Genomic DNA, 13,685 nt, shown 5'->3' with positions numbered 1-13,685 from the left:
GAAGAGTTCATCAACATGTTGGAGCCAGAGAGTAGTAACCTCATCGCATGAAAGCTAGCACACATGGTTGTACAGTCATTTCCAAACTATTAATAATGGGACGTTCGTCGTTCGTCATAAAATCCTAAAATGATCTTATACTTAGATAGAACAAGAGCCGTAGAATAGAGGCTGCGGAAGCTTAATGTGAGTGGCAGGAGCAAAACCACCCTAAATTGAATGTACATTGATAAATCTGCAAAGACCTCAATGATCGACTGGTCTCAATAACATACTGATGACACTAAACTGAGTGGCCAACTATTGTTGATCAATAGATTCAATACACTGCTAGGTATACAACAAATCAACGTTCAGCCCTTGATAATTTCCAATTCACATCGCTCGAGCAGTAGTAACCCAGGTATGTATTGTTTTGTCTCAACTTGGCAGAGCTTCAACCGATGATCAATAAATGCAATATATGTGGGATCATTGACCTGATTATACCAGTGCTTGGGGGTAGTGAGGATATTGGATCAAAATTACCACCAAATTAAGGCTAGATTATCCACCTTTAGCATGATCATAATGAAAAATCATGAACGTGAGAGCACGCCTTTTGAACTGCACAACCAAATGCAAGATGTATTTAGAGTGGGTTAATATTCAATACCTAGATTAAGAGTACAAATTTCCAAAGAATTCACCACACCATACAAAAGGATTCATGGCAGTAGTATGACTGTAGATCAGTAATAAAACTGAAAATGACTAAAGTTTCACACAATTCTTAATGAGTTTCTTACACAGATACAATGAAGCAAAAGGTCAGAAACTTCCAAGAACCCCCCACCTTAAGAAGTATTGTGGAGGATTTAGATAATAGTAAAGAATATTTGGAAGTAACATCCCGAATGCGATGAACCAAGGAAATGTCTTTAGAGTAAGCAACTAGCTCTGACATCAAGAAATAAAAAAATATGTATAAAAAAATAGAGTAGAATCTTGGGAGTCAATGGATTGAACCTGTAACCTCACCCTATATTTTTTTTTGGGGGGGGGGGGGGGGGGGGGGGGTGTGTTAGATTCTACTTCGTTCAAAGACCACTGGCAATAATGTTGTGTATTTAAATTTAATGAGACAATAACAAACCTTGGAACAGTCCCATGGCGACGTAGGTCATATTCTGTTGCTTGTCGAAGAGCTCTTGCAAAAGCTTTGAAGGTTGCTTCAATTATATGGTGCGAATTTCTTCCAGCAAGCTGTTGTCAACCGAAATCAACATACTGTTCAAAATATAAAACTGGAATGAAAAGATCAACATGGTTGTTGCCGATTTTCATATTCTTATATGTTGTGAACTCTGGAGCTGCTTTCCATTACTCGTTTTCTCTTTCTTTCCTTCATTTGTTTGTTTGTTTATTTTTTGGCAGAGCTTCTCTATATGGTTTCTTTTTTTCACAAGTACAAAATTGAGTTGTAAAAAATAGAAAAGATAAAAACCTCAAAATAAAATTTAAACACCTACTTGCATAAGAAATTAAATAAGAATATACAGTCAGCCAAATAAAAAGTGCAAGAAAATGGCATTTCCAGTAAACTTCATGTTTTTGTTCAAAGAATCTAAACAATCAAGCATAGTTGGACAATTTAACACTGATAGCTTCTTGTCGCGTTCAGGTGGATATTTTATATATACAGTCAGCCAAATAAAAAGTGCAAGAAAATGGCATTTCCAGTAAACTTCATGTTTTTGTTCAAAGAATCTAAACAATCAAGCATAGTTGGACAATTTAACACTGATAGCTTCTTGTCGCGTTCAGGTGGATATTTTATACGAGATAACAAAGTTAAGAAGTTCTGAGTATTTTTACCTGGCGTATGTGAAGTGTCATGCCAGAAGTATTCACCAGTGACTGGAAAAAGTGCTCCACCAACTACAAATAAAAAAAATTCAAAACAAATTATCTCCTCAAGTAACAGTTTTTAAGATTAAGGTGAAAGAACAATAGCTAAACTACATAAAATTGAAGAAAATCTCCAAAGGTGCACATGATGTCACATCATGTCGATATTGTCAATATCTCTCAGCAGGGAGTTCTACCACTGCTATAGAGATGAATAAGAAAAAGGAGGCATAAAAAATTTTGGTGTGCAAGTATTTTTTTTTTAAAAGTCCTACCTGAGTGTCATATGCTCCAACTCTCTGAGTAGGTATTTGCAGATCATAACCTAAATGTGGTCGGCCTGATAAATCCTGAACAGACAATGTCCTAAAGTAAGCAATTATTTCACATACCAACACCAAGGCCTTAACATCGGTGAAGTTTTTCAGTACAAAAAAACCCAATATCTAATTACTTTATATGAAAGATTGAGCTGAACCTACCAGCACAACATGTACTAGTGCTTCATCAAGAGGAGCGGAGAAGTCACCAAAACGATTTATTCCTCTCCTATCCCCAAGTGCCTGCAAAAAAGCCTGCAGACCAAGTAGAATTAACCAACAATGACCAGTCCATTACGTTTATGTGACATTCTCAGCTAAGCATTAATACATAAGCAAAACTAATTCAAATCGATAATAAGACTAGATGTAAAATTGGTTAAATGACTAAAATTATGGAAACAAATAGGCCTCTTTGAATGCCATCAAATAAACATATATTTTATTTTCAAATGCTAGATAAAACACAAACGCACGCACACTAGGGGCTGCCTCAAATTTTGCATCACACCACGAGAAACCATAAGGTGTAAATTTCTTTCCAGTACCGTTCCAATGGCAAGAGCAACATCTTCATTTGTGTGATGATCGTCAATGTGGATGTCCCCGGTAGCCTTCACATGCACATCGAACAGCCCATGCGACGCAAGTTGCTAATGTAAAACAAATAGATACAATCATCAAACAGCACGTCATACTCGAATATTGCACAATAAAATCACAAAAAAAAAAAAGGAATACATCTCAAGTGAAAGTCCTTTTAATTGTGTTTTCCTGATCCAGGTAATTGGCATATACCTTACCAACCGAGCTACATAATCGACTCGGAAGAAAAATAACGTGTAAAAATAAATACTGAAATTGTGATCTACAGCTAAAAGCAGCCAAACCCAGATTGAGAAACCAACAAAGTTAATAAATTGACAAAATTAAAGCAATTTTTGAAGGAGAAATCACTAACATCCAACATATGATCAAGGAATGGAATCCCAGTATTATTTTCAGCAACCCCCGAACCATCCAAGTTTATTTTGACCGCTACATTAGTCTCCTTTGTGACCCTTTTGACCTCACAAATCCGAACCCCTGACAAATAAACAGTAAGAATTCAAAAAGGCAACCTATTAAAAAAAAAAACAAGAAGGAGCCTAATTAAGGGAAAAACCAACCCAGAGAAGCAAAATTAGGGTCATTTTTTTTTAACCTGCGCCGCTAGGAGAAGCTGTAATCGTCGAGCCATTATCAGCGACCGACGCAGCGCGGGCAACCAGTCTGTGTGGGTACCGAGACGTCCTCAGGAGTAGGCCACTATTTAGAGAGAAAGACGGGTGTTCAGCAAAAGAGGTGGGAGTGGAAGCGAGTGGTCTCTGAGAAACCTTAACACTATGTTTTGGCAGCAGAGATGAGTTGGGACAGTATACAAGACGAGGAGGCGCAGCGAGCTCCATTGTTCAGAAAGCGGAAAGCGTGGAACGAAACAAACAGTGGTCGAGGACTCGAGAGAGATTGATATGCCGTAGGGCAATGCTATATACAGTACCATCATCTTATTCGTATTTTATTATATATAATATGATGTATTTATTATTATTTAATAATAAATAAATATATAATAAATAATTATTTAATTATAATAAATATATTATATCTTATTTAATGAAATAAAAATGAGATAATGATATGGTATATAAAATTTTTCTATGCCGTATCTATTATCAATCGTACAAGGCGTCAGTGAAAAAAACACACCATTTGTTTGCTTATTTTTTTAAAAGGAAATTTTTCTATCAAACAAAAATCTTTAGGCTAGTTTGTTTTTTTAGATAAGATGAGTTAATATTAAAGTTAAAAGTTAAATAAAATATTATTAAAATATATTTTTAATATTATTTTTATTTTAAAAATTTAAAAAGTTGAATTGTTTATTTTATTTTTGTGAGAAGTTTAAAAAATTGTAATAATTAAATTAGATGAAATGAGATGGGTTGAGAGGAATAGTAAAAATAACCCATTGTACTTCCAAGATTGATCATGGCACTTCACTTCATTGAATCATTGATCTATCATTCAATTCTTTTTTAATAATCAACATTAAACATCCTAATTCAAATGAAGGTTGAACCCAATTTAAAGCCACCTCCTAATTCTAGAATTTTGATCATTTTACTACTCAATTTAATCATTTTTAGAATAATATTACATACGAATTTAGGTTTAGGTAATCTTGCATACAGGTTTTGGTGTCCAAGTCTTACCGATCTTATGAAAGTAGGTAAAACCCTTTTTTTATGTGAATCTCATTGATTTTTCAGAAGACCTACACAGAATTTGTCACACAATCATTTTTCCTTCCTCCAAACACTGCGGGGTACTTCATAAGGATATATTGATATGTTCCATTCAGGATAGTTGCAACGGTTACGGCCATTCAGAAAATGAATAATGAAACCTCTATTTACTTACAAATAACAAAAATGCTAACAGAAATTAGAATATAGGTTTGAGATAACGGCAATTGCGTAACAAGTAATAAAATAAGGTGTGTGTATATATATATATATATAGAGAGAGAGAGAGAGAGAGAGAGAGAGAGAGAGAGAGAGATGACTATTAACGTCCAATGACACTACAGATCTAAAGAATATTGAATATTGTGCATTAAATCCTCTTCACTACGTGCCTCAAAGAAAATTCCAATAGTAAAGCCTTTTTCATTTCAGATCACAACATTAACCACAAATTGAACATTTACAAGTTGGCTGTCAGAGAGGTTTCTGAAGTACCACTCAGAGCATCATGTCTTGTTGCTCCCACAAAGGAGCGGACGAGGGGGAAGCAAATTGTGGCTTTACCCATATTATTATGAACATAATGCCTGCACTGGGAACAAAGGTACCAATAACCAGGAAGGAAGATCTACTCAAATATTATACCACTCATGTCATGTGATGTAATGACATTAGAAATAGCGAACTGCTACTATGATAAACGGCATGGAGAGAAACTTCAAACTTGCACCAGCAGATTCAGATATATACACCGTGAAGCAGAATGGGTACATCATATCACACACTCGGAACATTTCAGATGTACAGCTCCAACTTCCAAAATTCATGCTTTGTAGTAGCAACTTCACCATTGACTTCACGTGCACATGAAACCACATCACTTGCATCAAGTCGCAAATATCCAAACCTTCTGATTGAGACCTTAATCTTGCAATGCACAATAGTTAGTCAGAAACTTACAGATATCATGGTCATAAATAAGTCTTTCCTTCAAGTGCATCAGTCACAGAATTGTCATCAAATGGATGTAATCTGCTTTCTCTCTCATATGCAACTTGAAGATTTGAATCAGATTTAAATTGCAAGGAACCCTCAGCAGGACCATTTTGAGAAGAATCAGAGACATCTAGATTTCCAATAATCAACTCGGTGGTGTTCTCTGCAGAAATTCCCCCCGAAGTAAGAACAGGCTCAAGACAGATGCTAATGTTTACTTCATGGGCTTCATCCATCTCACTCTGTTTCAAAGACTCAGCATTATCTACAACAGGGCAATTTATTTCGGGTTTATTTTCCAGCTCAAGTGAATCATGAATCATATTAGAGGAGGTCATACATTTTGTGCCAGATGCAGATTGAGATAACTTGTCCTCAGAATGAGAGTTACGACATGTAGTCGCCTGGGCTGAAACAGGGATTGTAACATCATAAGAAGCATCTAAAGAATTTGAATCTGCAGCTGCAACATCATTAGTTATCTCATTGGCAAATGGCAAACTACCATCATCACATCCCTCTGGAGCATGCCCAGCGGTGGAATCCATCTCAGATTTATTGTCGGTGGCTGTAATTTCATCAGTTTGTTCATTAGCATGATGACAAGCATCATCACACTTACAAGGATCAGCTGAGAAATTCAAATCAGATTTATTATCCAAAGCTACCACTTGATCAGTTATCTCATTAGCATGACACAGAGCAGCATCATCACACCCATGAGGATCATGCCCAGCTGAGAAATCCTTATCAGATTTACTACCCGTGGCTGCATTTTCATCAGTTATCAACTTAGCATGATCTGAAGCAGCACCGTTACACCGATGAGAATCATGTCCCATATCAGATTTAGTTTCCACCTCATGCTTAGTAGAATGTTTGCCTTTGCACTCCTTTTGCTTTGCACCTATTGGAAAGAAACAAATACAGACTCAAACAATAGGCCATAAATCTAAGGTTAAGGGAAAGGCTACAAACACCACAGCTAGTACCCGTGCTGGTAGTCACATTCCCTTCGATGTTCTCTTGCTCCAGTAGTAGCTTCTGTAACATATCCGTACCAGGGAAGACCAACATATTCATTGATCTCATTTCTTGCTTAAGTGATTCCTCGAGAGGAGTGAAACCAAAAACCATGGTCCATGTATGCATGAGTTCAGCAATTGCAGGAATGATCAGTTTCTCAACCTTGAGAGCGCAGAGAGCCTTCAAATGGAAGAGAAACAGGATGAAGTCGGTAGCATACGTGAAAAGCAAACAAGTAAAATGTAAACAAAGATGCAATATTTTCAATCTCTTGTCCATGCTAGAGAAGTCATCAAGGGCATGGTTCTTGTAGCTTACTGATTCAATAGCAGCAAAAAGCCGGCGGCACATCCCTTGACGCCTATATATATGACGAGTTCCAATAAACGGCATCTCAGCTAACTTAGTACCATGGAACCTAACCAAGCAGTAGACACCATAGTGGTAAGAATCACAATCCTTGTACGTATACAAGCCAAAGTCATAAATCTGAAGACCTCCAAAAGAACTTTTCCCTCATACCACAATGTAACTAGGCAGTTAAAAGATAATGGTAAGAATTTAGTTCCACACTAATCCAAACATTTCAAAACACTTATATAAAAAGGCTTGACATCCCCTTAACAGGAGCTTATAAATCATCATAGGGGAAGTAGGCACCTGATAGATGCTGCAGAAATTATTTCATCACCCCTCTCCAAAATAGCAGTATAGAAGCCACCATAGTTCATCCGATTGAAGTTTGATCTGGAAAAAAAATAAAAGGAAACTTAAACATCAAACAAATGGGACCACATACTCTCACATAAAATATAATATCTATGGTGAGTATAATGTATTCTCCTTAATGCTCCACAAAAGTAATCAGCATACACACGCACACACATCAGTTATTACAACTAAATACTCCAGAATATTTTTCAGAGCTTGCACATACAAGTATCAGCTATTACCCCGGTGGCCGCATGTGATGTGGGGGAGATCTCCCCCCCCCAAAAAAAAACTCGCGGCGGTCACAGGCTGCAAAATTCCCCCATTCTCACTTGGAGCCGCCACCAACACCGTGCTGGAGGGGTGGATCTGCCAGCCACTGCAGTTTGCTACCAGGGTGGGAAATCTCCCCCTGCCACACGCAGTGGAGGGAAGACCACCCTCAGATCCACAATCTGAGTTTTTCTTTTTTATATATTTATTTTACAAAAGGGAATTTTACTTAGGCTGGCATTTTGGGAAAACTGTTCTCAGGGACAGCATTGTTCTCGGAAACAGCTACAAAAGAATCATTCCCCCATTTACGTGAATGCATATTATTGTACTTGTACATTTCTATATCCAAAAAAATCAAGACAGCCATAAAAATAAAACAACCAATGGGAGAATCATTAAATGACTAAAATGAAAATACTTAAACATACATTAAGCCAGTCAAGCATCACTACAAAGAAAAATAATAATAATACTATTTCAGGAAGCCTAGATGTCATAGACGTGAAGTTCAACAAATGCTAAAAAGCTTATCACAGAAAATCCTAGAGTCGAAGTTGGTAGTTCATTAAGATCGCATACTTCATTCAAACAGTCTCTCATCCACTAGCTAACGGCAATACATATTGTACTTTTAATATATAATAAATATTCTATTAGGTAATGAAAGAATACCAACTTAAGATGGGTATACTACATTATATTGGTCAAAGCAATATTACAAAATTTAGAGCTTACCCACAATTATAAAGAACGTTATGTATTAAATTAATCCCACTCCTCCTGTCAACAATTGGCAAAAAACATTCATCCATAACAGAAAGTGCAACAGCTAGCTTAGAATTGCATTCCACCCTTTGAGGAATCCCTCGAAGAGATGTATCTGAGTCTTCATCTGTTCTATGAACAAGAGACCAAGAAAAGCCTGCTTCCAGTTCATGTTTGACTCCAAGATATTTCTGCAAATGCTCAAAGAGCTGTAGAAACAACGTGAGTAAAATTCAACAAAGTACATTCAGAAATACCAAACAAAAATTACGAATTGATAAGACAGACAGGCAGAACCATACTAACAACTACTACGTTTAACATAAACCAGAAAAGAAAATTGATGTATTTCTTTTTTTTTTTTTATAAGTAAAAATTGATGTATTTCTGAATTTTGATGTATTTCTGAAACATCAAAAGGGACAAAGCTCCCATACAAGATGTCATCATATACAAAACCTCCCAAATAGTGCAAATATGTCATGACTGCACCTTAGTGCTATATGCTATTATGAAATTCAAAGGGCAAAGTCATGTAACATTAGATTGAAATCTAGAGGTGTTAGCATGTGATTTAGTCATTGACACCCGATTTCAGATAGGACAGGAAAATCATTAAGAAAAGAACTATTCTAACTAGCCACAGCGTTAACCAATGTTTCGTTATAAATTGTTGAATAATAACTTGTCATATTCTATCCAACTTACTACGTTACCAAGTCATTTCAAGATTCTACTCACAATTAATTACATAACTTAAAAGAGAGTTTTGAACTATTATAAGACTTCAGTGTAATTAGGCACCAGAAGCCTAAAAAATTACCTCTTTACACTTTTTCCCACAAAAAGAAGTGACTAAGCTATTGGAATCGATCTGAATAGCATCCATCTCCAGCATGCATAATTTATGATCTACAAAAGAGGAATTCCAACCAAAATATTGTCAATGTAGTGATAAAACAAGGAGAGAAAACTCAGTCCATTTGAAATCTCAAAACCAAGAAAGAAAGATCATTACATTTTTTCTCACATAAACTACAGTTGAGTAGTGTGGAGGCCATTTTATCATCTCCCTGTGAAACGTTCCCATTGACAACCCCACAAAATTTGCATGTACAATTTGGACAGTGCCAATCACCAGGCGGAAGCATCTGTTAGAAGAAGAACGCTATGAATGCCTCAAGTGCCAAAGGAGCATACAATCAAGGTAAGACATTTCTATGACAGCCCAAAACTAAACAACTCAAACAGATGTCTAACAGTTAATTAATTGTGCATATATGAGTAAGGCACGGAAAAACAAATCCAACATAGAATCTCCATACCAAAGATTCTGTGAGTTCAAATAATCAAATAGAAACACAGTTTACACTTCATCATGATATCATACCAATATACTCCAATTAAATGACCAATCCCATTGAGTCATTAACTGTGTTTCCCTTAATAGACCTTAAATTGCTACCGAAAAACTTGGCAAATGAGTATGACATTAGAGTACCAACTCTAAGAACGTCCCTTAACCACCACCCCCCCCCCCCCCCGGCGGCCCCACCCCCCGGGCGGACGGGTCGTGGAAAATGATTCTTGTATGCCTTATGTGGTTCTTTTTCTAAATCCTAGCTTGTAATTAGGCGTTTTCTCTTGTATATTCCCTGTGTATTTGGGCTATGCCTAATTACTTGTTCTAATAAAAATTTATCTTATTAATAAATAAATAACACCCCCCCCCCCCCCCCCCCCCCCCCCCAAAAAAAAAAAAAAAAAAGCCTCCTCACTGCCTCCACCCATCCATCCAAACAACCTAAAAGCACCACAACCTATATATTTCAGCACACTCAACAGAGTTCGCCATAACAGTCCACCACAGAAGGAAACATCATTCAATGATTCAATATCTTCTGTAAACAAGTTCCCCTCAAGTCTTAAAGTGGAAGATGAAACAATATTCCCCTCCCTTCTGCGCACTCCCTCCAGCCACAGAACCTAAATCTAACTTCACTCAACAGAGTTCTGTTGAGTTCAACAGACCAACACACCCCCAAAAAAGAGACGATATTATGATTCAATGTCTTTTGTTAACAAGCTCTTTCAAAAAATACACAAAATAATGGCATGGGAAATCTACAAAAACTGCAAAAAGAAATGTATGATACAAGTAGGATTATGTAAGGACCACGTGGCTTGGTGCAAATGCAGTGAAATAAAGTACACATACCGCTATCTCCAAGCAATTCTGATGAAATGTTGATGGACAACCATCACAACAGATTAAATCCCCACCATCGCCACAGATGCCACAAGTGTCATCGTTTGGATCATCTCCTTCCATATCTATAGAGTGGAAATCAATGCGTTCAGACTCTTCTTGTCTATTCCATGCATCTATCTGGCACTGGAGAAGAGAAACCCCAGAGTCTAGATATATGTGTTGAAACGGCTGGCGCAATTTGCTCCCTGCATGAATCTCAAACTTTGAAACTGTGAGGATTTTACTACAGCAACCACAGTGAATGCCATCTCGAGTAATCCAACCCTCAAGCATTACACGAGTCCGCCGACGGTTCATATACTGCACCTTCTGGCTTAATCCCACAGTTCCAGAGTCAATCAGCCAAGAAAGCAGGGTACGCTTTCCAGTATATGGAACAAAACCATCAGCTTCTGAATTTTGCCCCTTGTTAGAACTACGAACCAGTAAAGTACATCTGCCAAGTTTTCTACTTTTTCTTCCATGTGGCATCCGAGGATTGGATCCAGATGATGGTTTTTCAGTGTCATCATGCATATAATTAGAATTCCGAAATCTTGAGTTGACGCTGGCAGAACCATTTTCATTCATTCTATTCTTCAATGACTTGCCGCCCTGCTTTATGAAGGAGCTTAGTTTCTCTTCATGGCTAAAACTGTCCATGCTCTCCGCATCACGCTTCGTACTTGGATATCTTTTCACAGCCACTTCTGTTGCATTGTCACTCTCACTGTGATCCCTTTGCTTCTTTTTCATTTCTTTCTCAATTTTCTTTCGTGTTTTCCTAGTTAATTGGCTGAGGACCTCATCTGCTATAGGAGCAAATGAAGAACAGTCCCCAATAGGTTTAGCCTCAACATCCTCATCTTTAGATTGCTTTTGAAGTGCATCATAAGCCTTAATAATTGACCAGTACGCTGTTCCTGAGGGGTTAATGTAAACAGCATCTAGATAGTCTCTGTTCCTCCTAGGCCTATAATCTATTGTCCAACCAGCACTTAGAAGCATCTCTCTAATCCGTTCACGCAGTTTTTGCTTCTCTGTGCCACTACCACGCCTGACTTTTCCATCTTTGGTTATAGCTGGTGGGAGCTTCTCACATGGAGTCTTTTCCTCTTCACAAATTATCCTCTTTATAGAACTATGAGCTTCCACATTCTTTGATCTTAGCTTCAATGATGTATCGCTGTTGTCCGACTCCGAATCCCCCTCACTTCCCTGAGTATTCTTACTTGATAATGATTTCTGCAAAGCCATCTGACTTTTTTCTGGCCGGAAAAATGAACCTGGTTTCTCAAGAAGTTTTTTCTCAGAGTATGATGAAGAATGAATCACTACATTCCTCTTAGCAGTATCTTCAGTCCTTGAACCCTTTCTACTTCCCTCAGCTTTGTGGTGATCAAAACTGTCTAAAGCTCCGCCCAACCTCTTCTTCTGGTTTACCATCACCTTCAAAACACCATTTTTCCCCTGAACTCTAATGGGTTGATCGGGATGACTCATTAATTTCTCTCCTAAAAAGGAAGGAGAAAGCTGATTTCCATCCCTACTCATCTTAACTCTAGTATTATCAACACAACCTCCCAAATTCAAGCCACTCGTCCGGTCACAGTATAAATTCTTGCTCTTGCCAATGCCACGTCTACTTGACCCGGTTTCATATTCCCTATCAATTCCACTACGGGCCATGTCCACTGGTCCCAAAAACCTTCTTCCCTCAACTTCGATTCCACTGCCATTGAACCGTTTCCTCCGTATTCTTTCCCCATCAACCCCATCATACTCATCAAACTCAAATACATCCAACTTACCTCTCTTTCCATCGCTCTCATCAAAACCATTCTTACCAATCATCCCCTTTTCATAATGCCTACCATGTTCCAACCTACCCCTGTTCCTACCAATTCCACTCTCATCTACAGCACCCTTTTCAAAAGCAGATAAACCATTACAAACCCTTATAGTTTCGGGTCCAACCCTTCTACGAGGAACAGGCACAAGCTCGTCGCTCGAGCCAGAATCGCTCAAAACCAACCTCAACCTCTTCTTCTTATTATCCTTCTTTGACTCGAAAACCTTTCTAGAACTCGCCGAACCAACCCCGCCCACTCCATCCACAGTTTTCTTCCGAACAATTAAACAACCTGAAGAGTTCCTGTTCTTCACTACAAGCCCCGAAGGACGACCAGATCTCAGTCCCTCTTCCATCTACATCCAATACACACAAAAAAAAAGACCTAAGTCCCAAAATTTTCCTTCGAATTCATACCGGAAAAATCAATTGAAACCCTAATCCTCTTCCCCCCGCCAAAAAAAAAAAAAAGCCAACAGAACCAGATCTGAAGCGAAGAAATCCGAATGCTTATAATCCGTTTGAAAACAACCAAAACCTCACCCTCCAGTAGAAAGATTCGGAAAAGCGTACCTATTTTCGGAAAACCCTAAGATTCCTTCGACCGTAATTCACCTCTGGGAAGGTCCGATCAGGGGAGCCATTGTCCGGCGAAACGGGGCGGAGAGATTGAGGATTTGGCTGGTGATGTTACTTTAAGAAAACCAAACCATTGTCCTCTGTCTCTCTCTATATATTTTGCTTACTATTTATTTTGTGTATTTTCCCCATGGTTCCCTCTACATTTTAATGTGTATATATATTTTCTTAATTAATATTTCTTTTTCTTTTATCTTTTTCTCTGTTTTCCCTCCAAATCTGGAAATTCGAGGCTCGGCAGGACTGTTAATTAACGGCCTCGATCGTTCCACGTCGGACTGTCCGATGAATTGCTGGCTTGGACGGTAACGTGGCAAGATCAAGCGGAGTATGAACTCGGTAGGTATCTGTTTTAGCAGTTTAATTGGCCGTACAGCTTCGCTACGAAAACCGATTCTTCCATCTAACGACGAATATACCATGCACGCGCGGCAAGACAGCACGTGAAGTAACGGGTTTCTATTGAGACAACGGTATCGAACCGAAGCTCTGCCTCCGGGCAGCTTGTTCTGTTCAACTTCCAACCCCCCCCCCCCGTTGAGCTCAGCTTCTCTTTGGGCCGACTTTCACGAATTTATGCTCGGAGAGGTACATTTTCTTTGTTCTTTGTTTTTACCGTTTTGAGTTTTGACGGCTCCGGACCACTGCGACGGTCGTCTTTTTTTTTCTTT

At 38.2% G+C, this 13,685-nt stretch overlaps 2 protein-coding genes across 3 annotated transcripts; both read right to left on the bottom strand.

Annotated features, from left to right (window-relative positions):
* Nucleotides 1–70: 70 nt before the first annotated feature.
* LOC122275290 (imidazoleglycerol-phosphate dehydratase 1, chloroplastic) lies at nucleotides 71–3,746 on the bottom strand. Its single transcript, XM_043084291.1, has 8 exons — nucleotides 3,415–3,746; nucleotides 3,172–3,296; nucleotides 2,759–2,863; nucleotides 2,373–2,465; nucleotides 2,166–2,240; nucleotides 1,858–1,920; nucleotides 1,136–1,245; nucleotides 71–606 (listed from the first exon to the last, which is right to left on the bottom strand). Exons 1-8 carry the CDS (start codon nucleotides 3,656–3,658, stop codon nucleotides 579–581), a joined length of 843 nt encoding a protein of 280 aa, XP_042940225.1. The 5' UTR covers nucleotides 3,659–3,746; the 3' UTR covers nucleotides 71–578.
* A 1,068-nt stretch (nucleotides 3,747–4,814) lies between these two features.
* On the bottom strand, nucleotides 4,815–13,153 carry LOC122275278. 2 transcript variants are annotated; one of them, XM_043084279.1, is made up of 9 exons: nucleotides 12,949–13,153; nucleotides 10,491–12,731; nucleotides 9,291–9,423; nucleotides 9,096–9,184; nucleotides 8,243–8,481; nucleotides 7,181–7,267; nucleotides 6,839–6,938; nucleotides 6,487–6,700; nucleotides 4,815–6,401 (listed from the first exon to the last, which is right to left on the bottom strand). In XM_043084279.1, exons 2-9 carry the CDS (start codon nucleotides 12,729–12,731, stop codon nucleotides 5,470–5,472), a joined length of 4,035 nt encoding a protein of 1,344 aa, XP_042940213.1. In that variant the 5' UTR covers nucleotides 12,949–13,153; the 3' UTR covers nucleotides 4,815–5,469. The 2 variants fall into 2 exon arrangements, with proteins under 2 accessions (XP_042940213.1, XP_042940204.1); XM_043084270.1 differs by having other exon boundaries at nucleotides 10,491–13,153.
* Nucleotides 13,154–13,685: the final 532 nt, after the last annotated feature.

This window comes from Carya illinoinensis, chromosome 1 (genome assembly GCF_018687715.1).
Source record: "Carya illinoinensis cultivar Pawnee chromosome 1, C.illinoinensisPawnee_v1, whole genome shotgun sequence".
Taxonomy (NCBI): Eukaryota; Viridiplantae; Streptophyta; class Magnoliopsida; order Fagales; family Juglandaceae; genus Carya; species Carya illinoinensis.
This window is presented reverse-complemented; position numbering and strand designations above follow the sequence as displayed.